Source organism: Cajanus cajan, chromosome 11 (genome assembly GCF_000230855.2).
Source record: "Cajanus cajan strain Asha chromosome 11, NIPB_CcT2T_4, whole genome shotgun sequence".
Lineage (NCBI taxonomy): Eukaryota > Viridiplantae > Streptophyta > Magnoliopsida > Fabales > Fabaceae > Cajanus > Cajanus cajan.
In genome coordinates this window covers 31,062,201-31,077,127 of record NC_138527.1, presented here as the reverse complement: position 1 = coordinate 31,077,127, position 14,927 = coordinate 31,062,201, and the positions used below count along the sequence as shown (strand labels likewise).

At 28.8% G+C, this 14,927-nt stretch overlaps 1 protein-coding gene across 2 annotated transcripts; it reads left to right on the top strand.

The window, feature by feature from the left end:
• The first annotated feature begins 3,423 nt into the window (after positions 1 to 3,423).
• Positions 3,424 to 10,930, top strand: LOC109800591 (uncharacterized protein At4g28440). Of its 2 annotated transcripts, none has more exons than XM_020361371.2 (3): positions 3,424 to 3,563; positions 4,161 to 4,393; positions 10,370 to 10,930. In XM_020361371.2, exons 2-3 carry the CDS (start codon positions 4,171 to 4,173, stop codon positions 10,558 to 10,560), a joined length of 414 nt encoding a protein of 137 aa, XP_020216960.1. In that variant the 5' UTR covers positions 3,424 to 3,563; positions 4,161 to 4,170; the 3' UTR covers positions 10,561 to 10,930. The 2 variants fall into 2 exon arrangements, with proteins under 2 accessions (XP_020216960.1, XP_029127494.1); XM_029271661.2 differs by lacking the exon at positions 3,424 to 3,563 and adding an exon at positions 3,884 to 3,966.
• Positions 10,931 to 14,927: the final 3,997 nt, after the last annotated feature.

The window sequence follows — 14,927 nt, the reverse complement described above, 5'->3', positions numbered from 1 at the left end:
AAGAAAAAAAAATTAATTAAAAATAGCTGATCAGATTTTAGGTGAATTTTTTTTTAATAAAATTAACTCTTATATATTAAATATGAATTTTTATTTTTCATAAAAATATTTTTTTAAAAATTAATAAAAGAGTTTATAATTTTTTTAACTTTTATTTAATTTATTTTTTATTTATTATAATTATTTATTAATTGAATATTAATATTTTTAAATAAATTATCAATAAAAAATATTTTTTTTATTATAATATAAATTATTTATCATAAATTTAAAATTATTTATATATTTAAAAATATTTATATATATTACTTTTAAATATAATTTATATATTAAAATATAATATATATATATATATATATATATGATTTTTATAAAGTTTAATTATATATAATGAACATATTTGCATATCAAATACTAGTTTATTTATATAAATAAATATAGACCAGTTCTTGTAAAATGATAGCATAAATATAATATATTTTTAATTCTTATAAAATTAATAAATTTTGATTTAATCTTTCTAATTTTTAAATATTTTTTAAATTAAAATTATTATTTTTAGTTTTTAATTTTTATGTGATGTTTTTTAAGGTTAAAAGGTTAAGTGATTATGTGAGTTGTTACCGATAAGAAAATATTTTATAAGAATTAAAATTAAAATTTATTTATTTCATAAATAAACAAAAATAATAAATATAAATTTTAGAGAGATGAAAATGAAAGAAATTTTTTATACATACAAAGATCAAAATTCACTTATTTTATAGAACTAAAATTATATCTAATAATATATTTTACAAAATATACATTTGATATTAAAAAATACTATTTTTAATACTATTTAAAAAAATCTTATAACAACAAACTTATTATTTCAAGAAAAAATATATTAAACAATACAAAGTATTACATGTTGAATAAAGAGTGAAGGAAGGTAGATTTTTACAAACTCTAACTAAGTTATGAATTATTGATTATTTATTTGTTGTCCCTTAACAATAATCAAATTGACAATGTGACAATAGTCTAAGGAATCTCTTGCAATAAGATATAATAATCTTATATTCTAAGAGATTTGGGAAGGGTTTGTGAATCTTATACTCATTCAACGTTGCTTGCAATCAAGTTTGAAGAAAATAGATGAAAGAAAATTGATGAATATTCTTCCCTAATGATCCAATTAATGACAGGGAGGAAACCAATAACTTTACCTCTGCATACACTAGACAAACATGTTTTGTGGTACATTACTTTCACAAGCTGCCTACTTGCATTTCTCAAGCATATACTGACACTAAAGTTGTTTTGGATAGAGAAGAAGACAACTTCAATATTGCATAAGACACCAATGGGAGGAAGGGACTATTTTGTTAGGATCATCACTTGGGAGAAGGGTACAATCACATTTCTACTAGCAAAACTTTTATGGCTAAAGAATTAATATGAAACAAAACTGTGTGTTATTCATGTTGATAAAAATGATTATGTCTATCATATTCTACTTAAAGATCCAGAACTAATTTTATTCAAAACTAATTTTGTAACAGATATTCTAAATATTTACAAAAAATATTGCAAGAGTTAAACATATTTTTTTTAATTACATGAAGATATGATTGAGATACATATAATGTGTTGCTAAGATATAACCGTCAATTATCCCTATAGTGACATTTTAGGGTTTATGAATCTTCTGCTTGCAATTAAGTTTGAAGAAAAAATGGATATTCTCCTCTAATGATCCAATTAATGGCAATAAGGAATCATTAGGTTCACTTTTGTATACATTAGACAAGTATGTTTTGCGATCCACCAAAGTTTTCATAAACTGACCACTAACATCTCTCAAGCACGTGTCAACATCAAAGTTGTTTTGGTTATAGAAGGAGATAATATCAATATTACACTTTAATACCAATTGAAGTAGGGGAATCATTTTGTTTGGATCTGTCACTTGAGAAAAAAGTACACTCATATTTTTGTTTAGTTTTCTCTCATTCCAGCAAAATTTCAATGATTTCTTAAGTAATGCGAGTGGAACTAAGAAGTATATTTTCAAATGGTTATTTTAATTGATTATCTTTTTAAATTTATTATTATTTACATTTTTATTTGTAAATTAAAATTTAATACTTTCAAAAGAAATTATACATAGTATTTTAGAAATCATTTGTCAGTATATTCTACTACTTTTCTTCAACTTTAAATTTTTAAAATATTTTTATTTATATCATTTTATCTTCAATAATATATTTTTCACATACATTTATGTGCACACATGTACATATTATTTTTAAATTAAATTTAATGTTATTTTAAAATAAACATTAACAATAACCTTCTCCATATAATTTGAGTATTTATCGTGTGGGTAATTTTAAACATTTTTTAATTGTTCGTCTATTTTTTTTTTTAATTTTTAAGTCTTATGTTAAATTTTATTTTTTAAAAATATTAAAAATTTTAAATAATCTTGCATTGCAATTTTTATTATAAATCTAAAATATAATTATATATTTAAAAAATTTATTTATTATAATGTTATCATTTTGTTGAAACTAATATTATCAAAGTTAATGAAATTAAAAAAAAATTGAACATTTCTTAAAAATTAGATAATAAAATTGAACATTTTAAAAATAGTAAAATTAAATTGAATTATAATTAATAAAATAATATTAAATATGTGTCTTACTTATTTTTAATTATTTATATAAATTAAAACAATAAATAAAAATGATTTTTATTTAAATTATAATTTTTAATTGATTTTAGATTGGTTGGTAAACTTTTACATATTATAATGAGTCATTTTTTTAAGTCAAGGGAATAACTTTTATAGTTTTAGATTAAATTAATTGAATTGGATGGTTCATGAATATTTATTTTTGGTATATTACAAAATAACAACAAAAGAAAGACAAAGCTACTCAAAAAATATATATCTAATTCTACTATACTAAAGAGTAAAATTTGGAGATTATTCCAAATCAGTTCACCAGTAGTATTTACAACTTCTCACCCAACTAGACTATGAGTTACATTATTGATTTTCTTAAGAACTACATCAAGAGTAACAAGATTATGTTAGCAAAATTATGAAAAATAATAAATTGAGCATTTTAAAATTAAAAAATTCACAAAATAAAATAATTAGAGAAATTTTTATTTAATTTAATCTGTATTTTTAAAATATTTAATTTAATTTTACTAAGATATTTCAACTTAATTATCTAATTTTAAAAGAATTATTTTTTCTCTCTATTCTTTTTTTCATAAATACTGTTTGTATTAATTTAGACAAAAGACAGTATTAAATATTTTTAAAAAATTAAAAGATAAAATTAAATATTTTAAAATAATAAAGCTAAAAATAAAAGAAAGAAAAAAAAATATAATTTAGGGGATTAGATAATACAGAAAGCCCTGAACATAATTGATAAATGATAAAATGATAAACTTGAGTTTCTGTCTTTAAAGGTTAAAACCCCATCTCCACTTAGCCTCTCACTTTCACTTTCACTTTCAGTTTCGGATCTCTCTTCACTCGCACCAATTCCCAGGTTGCATTCCAATCTCCTTCTTCCTTTCGCTTCTCTATGTATTTTCGTCTCTCTTTCGCCTCTATTTTATTGTAAAAAAACTTCACCTTTCACTTTTAGGTTTCTCATTTTTTTTTTGTTCTTCTATGATTATCATTTTTTTAAAAAAATTATTCTGTATGTTTGGTGGAATTGGAAAATTGGTATGAGTTTGGATCTTGTGCTTTATCCTTGTTATTAACAGAATATTGTTATTATTGTTATTATTATTATTATTATTATTATCATCATCTATATTTGACCTTAGGGTATTGAGAATTTAAAAACTTTATTGTTTCTTTTAGCAGGGGTTAGGTTGGTAACAGACACCGCGGTGTTGATTGAGTTAGCTTGCTTGTATTTTAGTTCACATTGGCTGAGCTAGGTTTTTCTCTTGTCTGAAAATTTTGGATTAAAAAGTTGAACAAGTTTGCATTTCATTATTCAAAACCTGTGTACTAGGAAATCGTTCATCGTTCCTTTGATTTTGACCTATAAATAGATCTTACAAGATAGGCATAGTGTGCACTGCTGCAGTTTTTATGTTGTCTTAATAGATGTTCTTGTGGTTTTTTGTAGGATCTGAAACATGGCTGATTCAAAACCAGGATTGAGGAAGCCGGTGTTCACCAAGGTTGATCAGCTTCGCCCAGGGACCAGTGGGCACACTTTAACTGTGAAGGTGGTCAATGCTAAGATGGTGATGCAGAAAGGACGACCCGATGGTCCTCAATCCCGCCAAATGCGAATTGCTGAATGTTTGGTTGGTGATGAGACTGGAATGGTCATATTCACTGCCAGAAATGATCAAGGTATATATATGTTATTGCTTTTTCACAGAGCTGCCCTTATACAAGTTTTCCTCACTGCATTATGATATTGTTATTTGTTACATTTTTGTTGGATTATTCTTTTCTTTGACTGGGGGAAGGGGTGTTCTTTAGTTATTATTTTGCTTGCAGTATTCACACGTCGTTTGTCAGTGTGTTCTGTTTGTTTGTCCATTTTCTGTGCATCTGTTATTTCTGTTCTGAAGTCTGCTAATTCTAGCCTTTGTTTTGTTGACGGTTATGCATCAAGTGCTTTATTCAATGTCATTGGCATCTTTAATTACTGTTTGGGTTACGTGTCTATATTTGAAGGAGAATTGTGTCGAACATTATTGTCATATATGGCCTTCAATTTGCTATGACTCATTAAAGCCCTTGTTACTATTGGACGTTTTCTGTAAATCATAAGTACAGTTATTTTTGTCACTAAAGGTTCTAAATAACTATCCAAACTATCTATGTAATTGGAAATGAACCTGGGCTATTAGTGTTGTATTTTTATAGTTTTTTAACCGAAAAGATTGTAACTGACATGGTTATTAAACTTGCAAGCCAACTCCTGAAAATGTATGAGTTTACACGTCTACATCCATGAAACTATTTAATTTGCTTGCAAACACTTTTTTGATTAAGCTTGGATAAACTTAAGCAAATGAGTCTCTTGCAGACTTGCGTGATATTGCAAGTTCAATGTTGAGTCGGTGAGTTTAGATGGGCATGAAATTAGTTGTGTAGGGTGTTGTGTTTCGCTCGACCAGACCATCATTTTCCCTCAACCAGACAAGAAATGGTTACATCAAAGATCTGTAGTTTCCCCACGTCACTCTGCATTCTGTTTTTCCTCCTTTTCCCTCTTCTTCTGATCTTTATTTATTGATTTTTTTTTGTTTATCTTTATTATTGTAGTTTGCTATTTTGCTTTATAATGGCATTGAAATGTTGAATTACTATGTTACACACACACACTCACACACACACACACATATATATATATGGGAGAGATTAAATTATACTGGTATAACTTTTACCAACTATTGCACTATTCAAATGTTTTGTCAAAATTCATCGTTTGATCGAAAGTTTTTTTCACCTTAGATCATATATACAAAATTTTATATTAATTCAAAATTATTTATACCACATTTATATAGATCAAAATCATTGTGATATGTACTTTTCAAAATATACTAAAATATTATCACTTGATTTCCTTCTTTTTCTTGTTCAATATTAACAAAATTTGACATACACATTCAATTAATATAAAGTTGTAATTCAATAGCTAGATCGATTAAATTCTTCTTTAATAAAAGTTTATTAATGGTATAATAATTGGTAAAAAGTTACACCGGTTTAATTTGATTCCTCCCCATATATATAAGTTAACTCTGAAGTTTGACAACCTTGTTAATTGATGTGTCCATTTGCATTTCCTAACACTGATGTCATCAACTTTTTGTATCAAGTTTTTATGGAAACTAAAGAAGAAAGAAGGAAATATCTTTTCATATTTGTGTTTAGCATATCTGAACCACTCTGGTCATCTGACTAAAATGCTTGATAGTTGCTATTTGGCAGCATTTGGTAACCTTAACAGTTCTCTACATGCTGTACATGGTACACATATAGGTTCTAAAGAAAAAAGGTGTTTCTTTTTTTGGCAAACTACACATTTCCCATTTGGGTTGTGCATATAGATAAATTTAAGACACAGTTATGGGGAAAATGCAATTTCTAAGTAGTCTAAATCTTGTGATGTGCCTATTAGGAAAATTCGAGGCTGTATTTTTTTATCCTAGTATTTGTATATGGAAAATTGATATTCAATTAGGTTTTGTAATTAAAAATAACATGAATATCATGAAAAGTCTGTTGTTTGATTGTTATCATTCCTTATGCCAAATAACCTAAAATGTCCATTAAGAGGACATTAGCGTGACTGCTACTTTGTGCGAGTAAACCAGTTGTACAGTTACTTAAATCCAACTAAATTTGCAGTTTTTGATAATTTTCAAATGCTAGCTTTGGGTTAATGTCCCTCAATTCTGGTCCATATGATTGCAGTCTTCCCTTCTCATTTGCTATCATAAAATAAAAGTTTTGTAATATGTACCCTACATTGATGGTGATATGTGATTCAACCAAAAAGATCAGAGAAATGATAGAAATTTTGTGCCTTTTCTCAATACCTGACCTGTTGTTAGCCCATCTAATTTTAAGTTGTATCTTTGTTTCTGTATTGTTTTTTCTTCTTGAACTCAGAAGAGGTTTGAGACTTTACACAATGTAATTCAGGTGCTTTCCTAATTTTGCCTGTGTCATTTTTTTAGTAAAGTACTTTTCAACATATAGAAAAGACCATGAGTAGCTTTGCGTTTTTTCCTGAATTAGTCTGCTTTATACAAATTTATTGGTTCAAATAAAATATGTACTGGCTTCATTTGCAATTTTTTCTTTTTGTTAAACAGTGGTTGCAAGAATTTGTAAAGTGTTCAGCATAGTTACTAAAACTCAATTGGACTGTCCAGTTCAATTGGGAACTAGTTAGGTCAGTAATCCAAATAAAATAAAAAAATTGGCACAGCAAAAAACTAGTTAAATGTGGCCAAAACTTGGTAACAACAGCAGCAAAAAATCTGTGAACTTTTTTTTCTTTCTTTCAAATATTTGTTTATTTATTTTTATTTTTTTAGGGTGGTTTTTACTTTAATTATTTATAAAAAAAAACTACAACCTTTTTGTTGTTTAAGTTTTCTTTTCTATTTTTTAGTTTTAAAATAAACTCACTTTGAAAATTTCTTATTCTATAAAAATTAGTTTAAAGGTGCATTTGAGTGGTGGTGACAATGCTGGTAGTAGCAGTGTCAGTGGTGGTGACAGTGGCAACATTGATAAAAGTACTGATGTTGATGGTAGCGGTGAAAGTATCAATGCTGATGGTAGTGGTGATGTGACATTGTTGGTAATGATGTTGGCAGCGACTACAATGATGGAAACGGTGCTATTAGTGGTGGCGGTGGTGGTGACGTTGTCAGTGGTGGTGGTAGTGGTGACCATGTTGATGGTGGTTGTGGTGTCAATGGTGGTGCTTGTGTTAATGGTAATAGTGGTGGCGGTGGTGCCAATGGTGGTGGTGGTGGTTATTTGATGTTAGTGGTGGTGGCAGGATGGATCATTGTCTAATATAGTGAAAGTTTGTTTTTAAAATCTAATAACTAAATTTGCAATTCCTTTTTTCTTAGGGTTTAACTAATTTTTTTTTTAATCATGTATTACACAACTTGATCCTTCTATTCTAATTTAAAATTTTACCTATTTTAAATTCATATTTATCTTTTGCTTGATAAATCAAAATACATTTTATCATCATCATCTGTTCGTTCTCAGTTTAACCACATTCATTTCTTCTGCTGATCACCAGCCAATGCAGTTTTCAAAACCTTGGTTTAGTTTTGTTGGGTTTCATAATTTACAAGGTTTTTGAACTCGTTTTGGTTTTGAAGAAGTGGTACTTTTGTTAATTATTTAAGTTATTGCCTCTCCTTATCACTTCTTTGGGCTCTGGGAACATGCTTTCTATTTTCAACCATGTTATTCTTGTGTTTTATGCTTCACTATATGATTTCAATTGAAGAGAAGAACCTAGATTGTAAAACAATCGTGGATTAATATTGATTAGAATAATTTCTATCTTAATTATTTTGGGCATTCTAAACCATGAGATAATGTTTTTTTTTTTTTTTTTGTTGATCTGGATGATTATGGGAAATGAAATTTTATCATTGTTTATATCTCAATTATAATGGGAATTGTCAAGCTTTATAGTTTACTGCATCTATGTGGAATCGGTGGGGAAATAATTTATAATCAATTCTTTATGTGCTTGGTTGACATGTGAATATTGTTTTGTCTGACTTGAAGTAAGCGTTGGTATTACTCTATTACCAGTCTAAATGTCCAATCATATGTGGATACTAATGGTCTAGGTTGTACCACTACTAAGAGCTGCTTGTTGGGTTGAATCAGACTTACAGTCTGGGACAACGTGAGTGTGTCAGTTTCTATTAACTTTCTATATCTCCTTTTAGATGTACCTAGGCTCTGAATAATTACAGTCTGGGACAACGTGAGCGCGTCAGTTTCTATTAACTTTCTATATCTCCTTTTAGATGTACCTAGTAACAAAAATGGAATTTTTTCCTAAAATAATTATTTTTTTAAAATTTTTTACCAAAAAAGCATCTATACTAATTTATTTACCCAAATAGAATCTTTTACTGTTCACGTTCAGAATTCGGTTCCCGGGGAACCGAATTCTGAGCTATTAAATTTTTTATTTATTTTTATTTTTGCGTTTTTGGACCTGAGAATGGTGTAAAACTGGAACCGGAACGGCCCGTTCTGAATGGAGAACGGGCCGTTCTCCTTGCAGAACGGGCCTTTCTGCAAGGAGAACGCTCGTTTTGCAAGGAGAACGGCCCGTTCTCCATTCAGAACGGGTCGTTCCGGATGCAAAAATACACACATGACGAATGCATCAAAACGGGCCGTTCTGCTTGGGCGTTCCAGTTTCAAAAATAACAGATTATTCGTGCAAGCAGAACGGCCCGTTCTGCTTGGAGAACGGGCCGTTCCGGTTGCAATATTTACCCACAACCCGAATTACAAACAGAAAAGAAAAAAAGAATTTAAACACTTCTCAGAATTTGGTTCCCCGGGAACCGAATTCTGAGCTAAAAATAAATAAATTTGAAGTTCAGAATTCGGTTCCCCGAGAACCGAATTCTGAAACATGAACAGTAAAAGGTTCTATTTGGGTAAATAAAGTTGTACAGATGCTTTTTTGGTAAATTTTTTTAAAAAAATATTATTTTAGTAAAAAATTCACAAAAATGGGTTCAAGAGTTCTTTTTCTGGTTTGGGGGATGGGGTGGAGAGAGAGAAGGAAGAAAATTAGTAAAGAAGGAGCCCTCTTCTGTGCAGTGAAGCAACAGATGCAAGATTACCTTGATTATCCGCATTGATGTTTGAAAACACCTTAATCCCCTATGCCTGAGGCCTGAGAAGTGTAGGAAAAAAAAAAGAGAAACTGTTTACAGATGTGAAGTTTAGAAAGAGTAGCAAGCATGAAGTGGAAGTTTATACTTAAATTTGGCAAATAATAGGAAAAAGTAATTCCCAATTTCCGTTTAGGAAAAAAAATTGCTCAACCTTGGAAACAGTCTAACCAAACAAGTGGTTTTGAATGCTAAAAGAGAGATTAGTGGATTATTCATTGATAGGAACTTTTTCTTTTTTAACACAAAAACAATGGAGACTAGCTCCTTAAAAGAACAGAAAAAAGCTTAAAATAAAAGATAGATCTAGAGTTCTGTAGATGCACAGAACTCTGGCTGAAACACATTCCCTTTCCCACCCAATTCATGCCTACCCTGCTGTCTCCTTTCTCCTTTTAATTATCCTCTAGCAGAATTCACATGATCACCACTCCTTCTTGCCTCGTGGAAATTCTGTTATTTCCATTGCTACTATTCCCTTTAGCTACCTTACAGTCCATGTCCTTCACTTCTACATTCCTATTCAATCACTTGTTATGGTTATATTTCTCCCGCAAAATCTTAGATTATAATTCACTAATTCTCCCTTGATATTAATAGTAGTGTACTAGTAGTGTACATGTGTCAAAGTTTAAACGAAGTTCCATGTAGTTGTAGAACACTTTTGAAAATATTTTTATGCATAATTTTCAAATTAAATTGCATGTGAAAAAATATTTCAAATGTTGATTTGCGAATGATGAGATGTTCATGACATCATTGTGTCATGCTGCCCGTGAATGAGTTGAGTTTTGTTATTTTGCCTCGCACGGTGTCTTATGTTCAGCAGTATTGCTGAAAACACTGATATTTATTTGGATGTTGAACATATTTCTGTGGTTCCAAATTTTCTTGTGTTCAGTGGATTTGATGAAAGAGGGTGCTACTGTGATCCTGCGTAATGCCAAAATTGACATGTTCAAAGGATCAATGAGGCTTGCTGTGGACAAGTGGGGCCGTGTGGAAGTGACAGAACCTGCTAGTTTCACTGTGAAGGAAGATAATAACTTGTCTCTCATCGAGTACGAACTCGTGAATGTTGTTGTGGAATGACTTATTGGGACATCCTGGAATTTCTAATGAGAGAATAAAAACAAATCCAGCAAAGAAATCTACCGTTTTTTTTTGTCTGAGACATCTCATCATGCTCATTACAGTTCACCTTAGTTTAGGAATAGAGATTTGAGAAGCCAGTAGTACCAACAGTTCTTACTGTTGCAACACACTCGTTAGATCTTGTAGCTTCAACCACTGAACACATGGTGGTGGCTGTAAGTGCAAGAAGAAAATGGGAATTGGCTTCCAGATCATGCTTTTTTTTATGCTATCTATTGACATTTTAGATTATGTGTATCTTCATCTACCATGGATTATATGTATCAGAATATTATATATGGCAGGTGGGTGTTTATATTTGATATAATCGTTTGTTTGATCTCAATCTTTATAATGATCTACTACCTGCTAGCTTCTCAATCTATGTGCTATGTAAGCAGTATATCTCGGAAGATACTTGTGGAAACTCAAACCCTATATTGATTGTAACTTCAATTCATTTTGTAAATTCTTAACTGCTTGTGCAAAATGGAAGGAAAAATCATTCACAATAAAGGAATATCTTAGTTTTAATTTTTTACTCTTAAAATATGTTTACTTTTAGTCCTTATAATTTAAAAAAAATTGTTTACTATTAATCTAGCGATATAAGAAATGCACGTTATTTTTTTTCTATCCCGGATATTCTAAGGAAATTTTTTTTCTTATTTTCTTCCAAAAGAACATAAAGCGAAGTATAACCAAACATCACTTGGTAAGGTTCTAATGGTAGCCCAATTGTACCGTTTACATGTTATAATTGAAATCGAAACTATTATTCGTTCTTTGCCTTTTGACAGTTTGAAAATGATCAAAGATTTGTTGTTACAATTTCATTTGAAATTCGCATGGTTGTTGCCAATGAGAATCCAAAGCATGAGTTGATACTTGATAGAAACTTACTATCATGTAATGATTATATCAAGAATGTAGAGTATGCGGTAGTCTGTTGGGGCTGTCCTCAACATATAATTCATCCAAGTCATGAAATATTCTTCAATACGTTGACATTAACAACGTGAGGCAACACAAAAAACTTGTCTTTGGGCTTATGGTCTAAGCAAGCCATGCCCTACTCCAAGCGAACCATGTCTTAGGTAAACAAGTAATCAATTGCAAATGCAACAACAGCCATACGAGTTACTCTCAGTCTCAAAGTTTTAAGTATGAGTTTGAATCATTGCACCCCCTACCTTGAAAAAAAAAAACTTAAGTACAATTCTTTAGACGTGTTCATCAATCAGAATTAAAATTTTACTTCAATAATATGTATTTGCATTTAATGTTGATCTCATTAATATACATTTAAGTTTGTTCTTGACATAAAACTTCAATTTTGACAGTACCAACCACATAAAGATCATACTTATGTTTTGTAATAATAAAAAAAAATGGAAACATTCAAAAGAAACTAGATTTTTATACATGGTTTTCCATCCTTCACCGATTTTGCTTCAAAATTCCCCTGCATTTCCGCTCCCTAGTATGCCACTGAACAGGTTCAAGCATAATTTATAAGTACTTGCCTGAACAATTGTTTAGAAAATTAACACCAAATCAGTCTTGGCAGTGAAGAAGAATAAAAAACACACACATATATAGTGTGTGATAAACTTAATATTTAATTAAAGGTGGGTCTCGAGGATAGAGTATTAGGTTCCTAGTACACACGTTTGAGGACAAAAACAAAAACTAAATGATGGTTTATCCATCCATTCATTCATCTTCATGTACCATACATACCTACCTACTACCAGTTAGTGGCTTAGTTGTACACAAGAAAGGATCAAAAACAAGTGGGCATGCTACAATAATAGGTCCTACTCATATATACCACCATCTTTGTCTTTGTATCAAGCTCCATACGTTATCACACCCTTTTAACAAGTGAAAGGACCACTCACTCACATGGCTACCACAGAGGATATATAATATAATGAAAGAGTTGACGAAGAAGAGGAATGGATCGAAACAAAAGGAGAAAGAATGGTTTCATAGGCTACAAAATGTGACGAACGATCAACGTCATGATAGTTATATATGAAATTGGAGATGTTGGTGAAAAAGTTGGAAGGTGGCACCTCATAACTACCACCTTATAATATATAGTTTGTATGGTTGATTTGGGACAAATGAATACAGACAATAGGATGAGATAAATCAAATAGGCCTAACTATATATGTGCTCTAGATCGTTTAGGGTTGGAGGCAAAGCTCAGTTAGAGTTCATAACTGACGAAAAAGCTTTACCAAATGTGGCAATGCATTTAAGGCTTTCTAACAAATGTGAAATCTTTGACTTTTATGATTGGCTTAATTATATGTGATTACTTTTAATTATTAATTACTACTAAAGGTCTGGTTTGCTTCTGCTAGTATATGTATGTATTAATTTAAATGTTATAGTACCATTTTTTTTAATGATACAGCATTTACGATGGTAATTGTTAAAAGGGTCCCCTCGAATGTATATTAGTTTCAGGTTAAGTATTTTTTAGTTTTTATTTTTAAAATTTTCACTTTTTTAACCAGTTCTAAATTCTTTTCCCTTATTAATATGTTTACTCCCTGTTATTAAGCATTGTCTTTAAGTGATGACATGACAACTATATTAGTAGATATGTCATTGGGCAAGTTATCAACTATTTTGACGTAATAGTTATTTATATATTTTTTTCTAAGTTATGTTTGAAAGTCTAAATTTTTTATGAAATTTACTTTTAGTCTCTAGACAACTTTCTTGATCTTATTATAAAATTAACTTTTAATTTGTTAATAATTTCTTAATTAATCACAATTCTTCAATTATTATTTGTCATTATGTTGGTCAACTAAATCTTTCTACAATTATCATCAATAATCAATAATGTGACAACTAAATGACTTACCATGTGGTAGAATTGTGAAAGTAGGCCAACCAAGTCTATTCAAAGTGACACGTCATAAATCGACAAAAAAAAGTTAGTCATCCTAACTTGACTCATTTTATTAGTGAACAATAAAATAGTCAATTTGCCTCAATTCCCTATAAGTTAGTAGGTTAAATGAATTGACTCTCTTATAATAAAATAAATAAACTATTTTTATTTTTTTTCATGAAAAAATATTATAACAGTTAAATATTTATATATACATATTTAATTCGTGTATGAGCCTTTGAGGCTCTTGGAGTTGTAATAAGTAAAATAACAACTCTTAATACAAAAAGTGATATAAACTAACTCCAATTTAATGCTTCGAGTTTTGATTATGGATTTAATGATTTGTGATTTTACTAGTCTTTGTTAATTTTACTTAATATGAGTTGCTGATTTTGTTTGGAAGATTAAAAGTGAATTTCATTGAAAGATGATAGATTATGATTGATTTAAATATTGATGAGAAATTAAAAGTAAATTTAAAAAAAAAAAAGAGAATAAAAAATTATAATTTACAAAACAATATTACACATAATTATCACATCAAATTAGTTAATAATGTGATAATTGGCATAGTTAATTACTAACATAATTATTATGTCATCGCTTCATATTAGAATTTAACAATAAAGACCAAAATCATCGATAGAGAAAAAATTTAAGATCAAAATCAGTCAAAATGTTAATTAGAGACTAAAAGTAAAATTTAAAAAAAATAATGCCTAAAAACTTACTCTCTTTATTCTTAATATATGAAATAAAATAATATTTTTTAATAATAAATAAATTTTAACTATTTTTTCTTTATTTAACGATATTCTTCATATAATATCTCTTATTTAAGATATGACATTTCAGTTGTATTATTTTTTATATTTATAATAAGAACGATTTAGTAAGAATATTATGAAATCAATAAAATTAAATGTAAATAATTAATTTTTTAATTTGTATAAAATTATTATTTTTCTTATAATAAAGAAAAGATGGAGTATTAATATTAACCAAAAATTTACATGAAAAATCTATGTATACCGATAAAACCATATTACCCCTGATTTCTTAAAAATTATGGAATGCATAGTTGTTTTTCCTCTTAAGATTGCGTAAAATCACTACTGTGCCTACCCTACAACTAACATCAAAAGTAGATATTGACGTAAGCACTTGTGTCATTAATGCCTCCATTTGTTGAAGAAGAAAAAAACCAAATATAATTTTGAAGTAAGGTTCTTTTTTATCCTTTAAATTTAAAACCACTTTTTCTAATGGGAAAACAAATGTTGTAATCTTTCAATATCACTTGCAGTATGATTGAGAATAATAAAATAAGTTAATTGTGTGAACTCTAAACCCTAAACTTTTAATATAATATTTTTACTAATAAAGATATTACTTGGTAAGTTT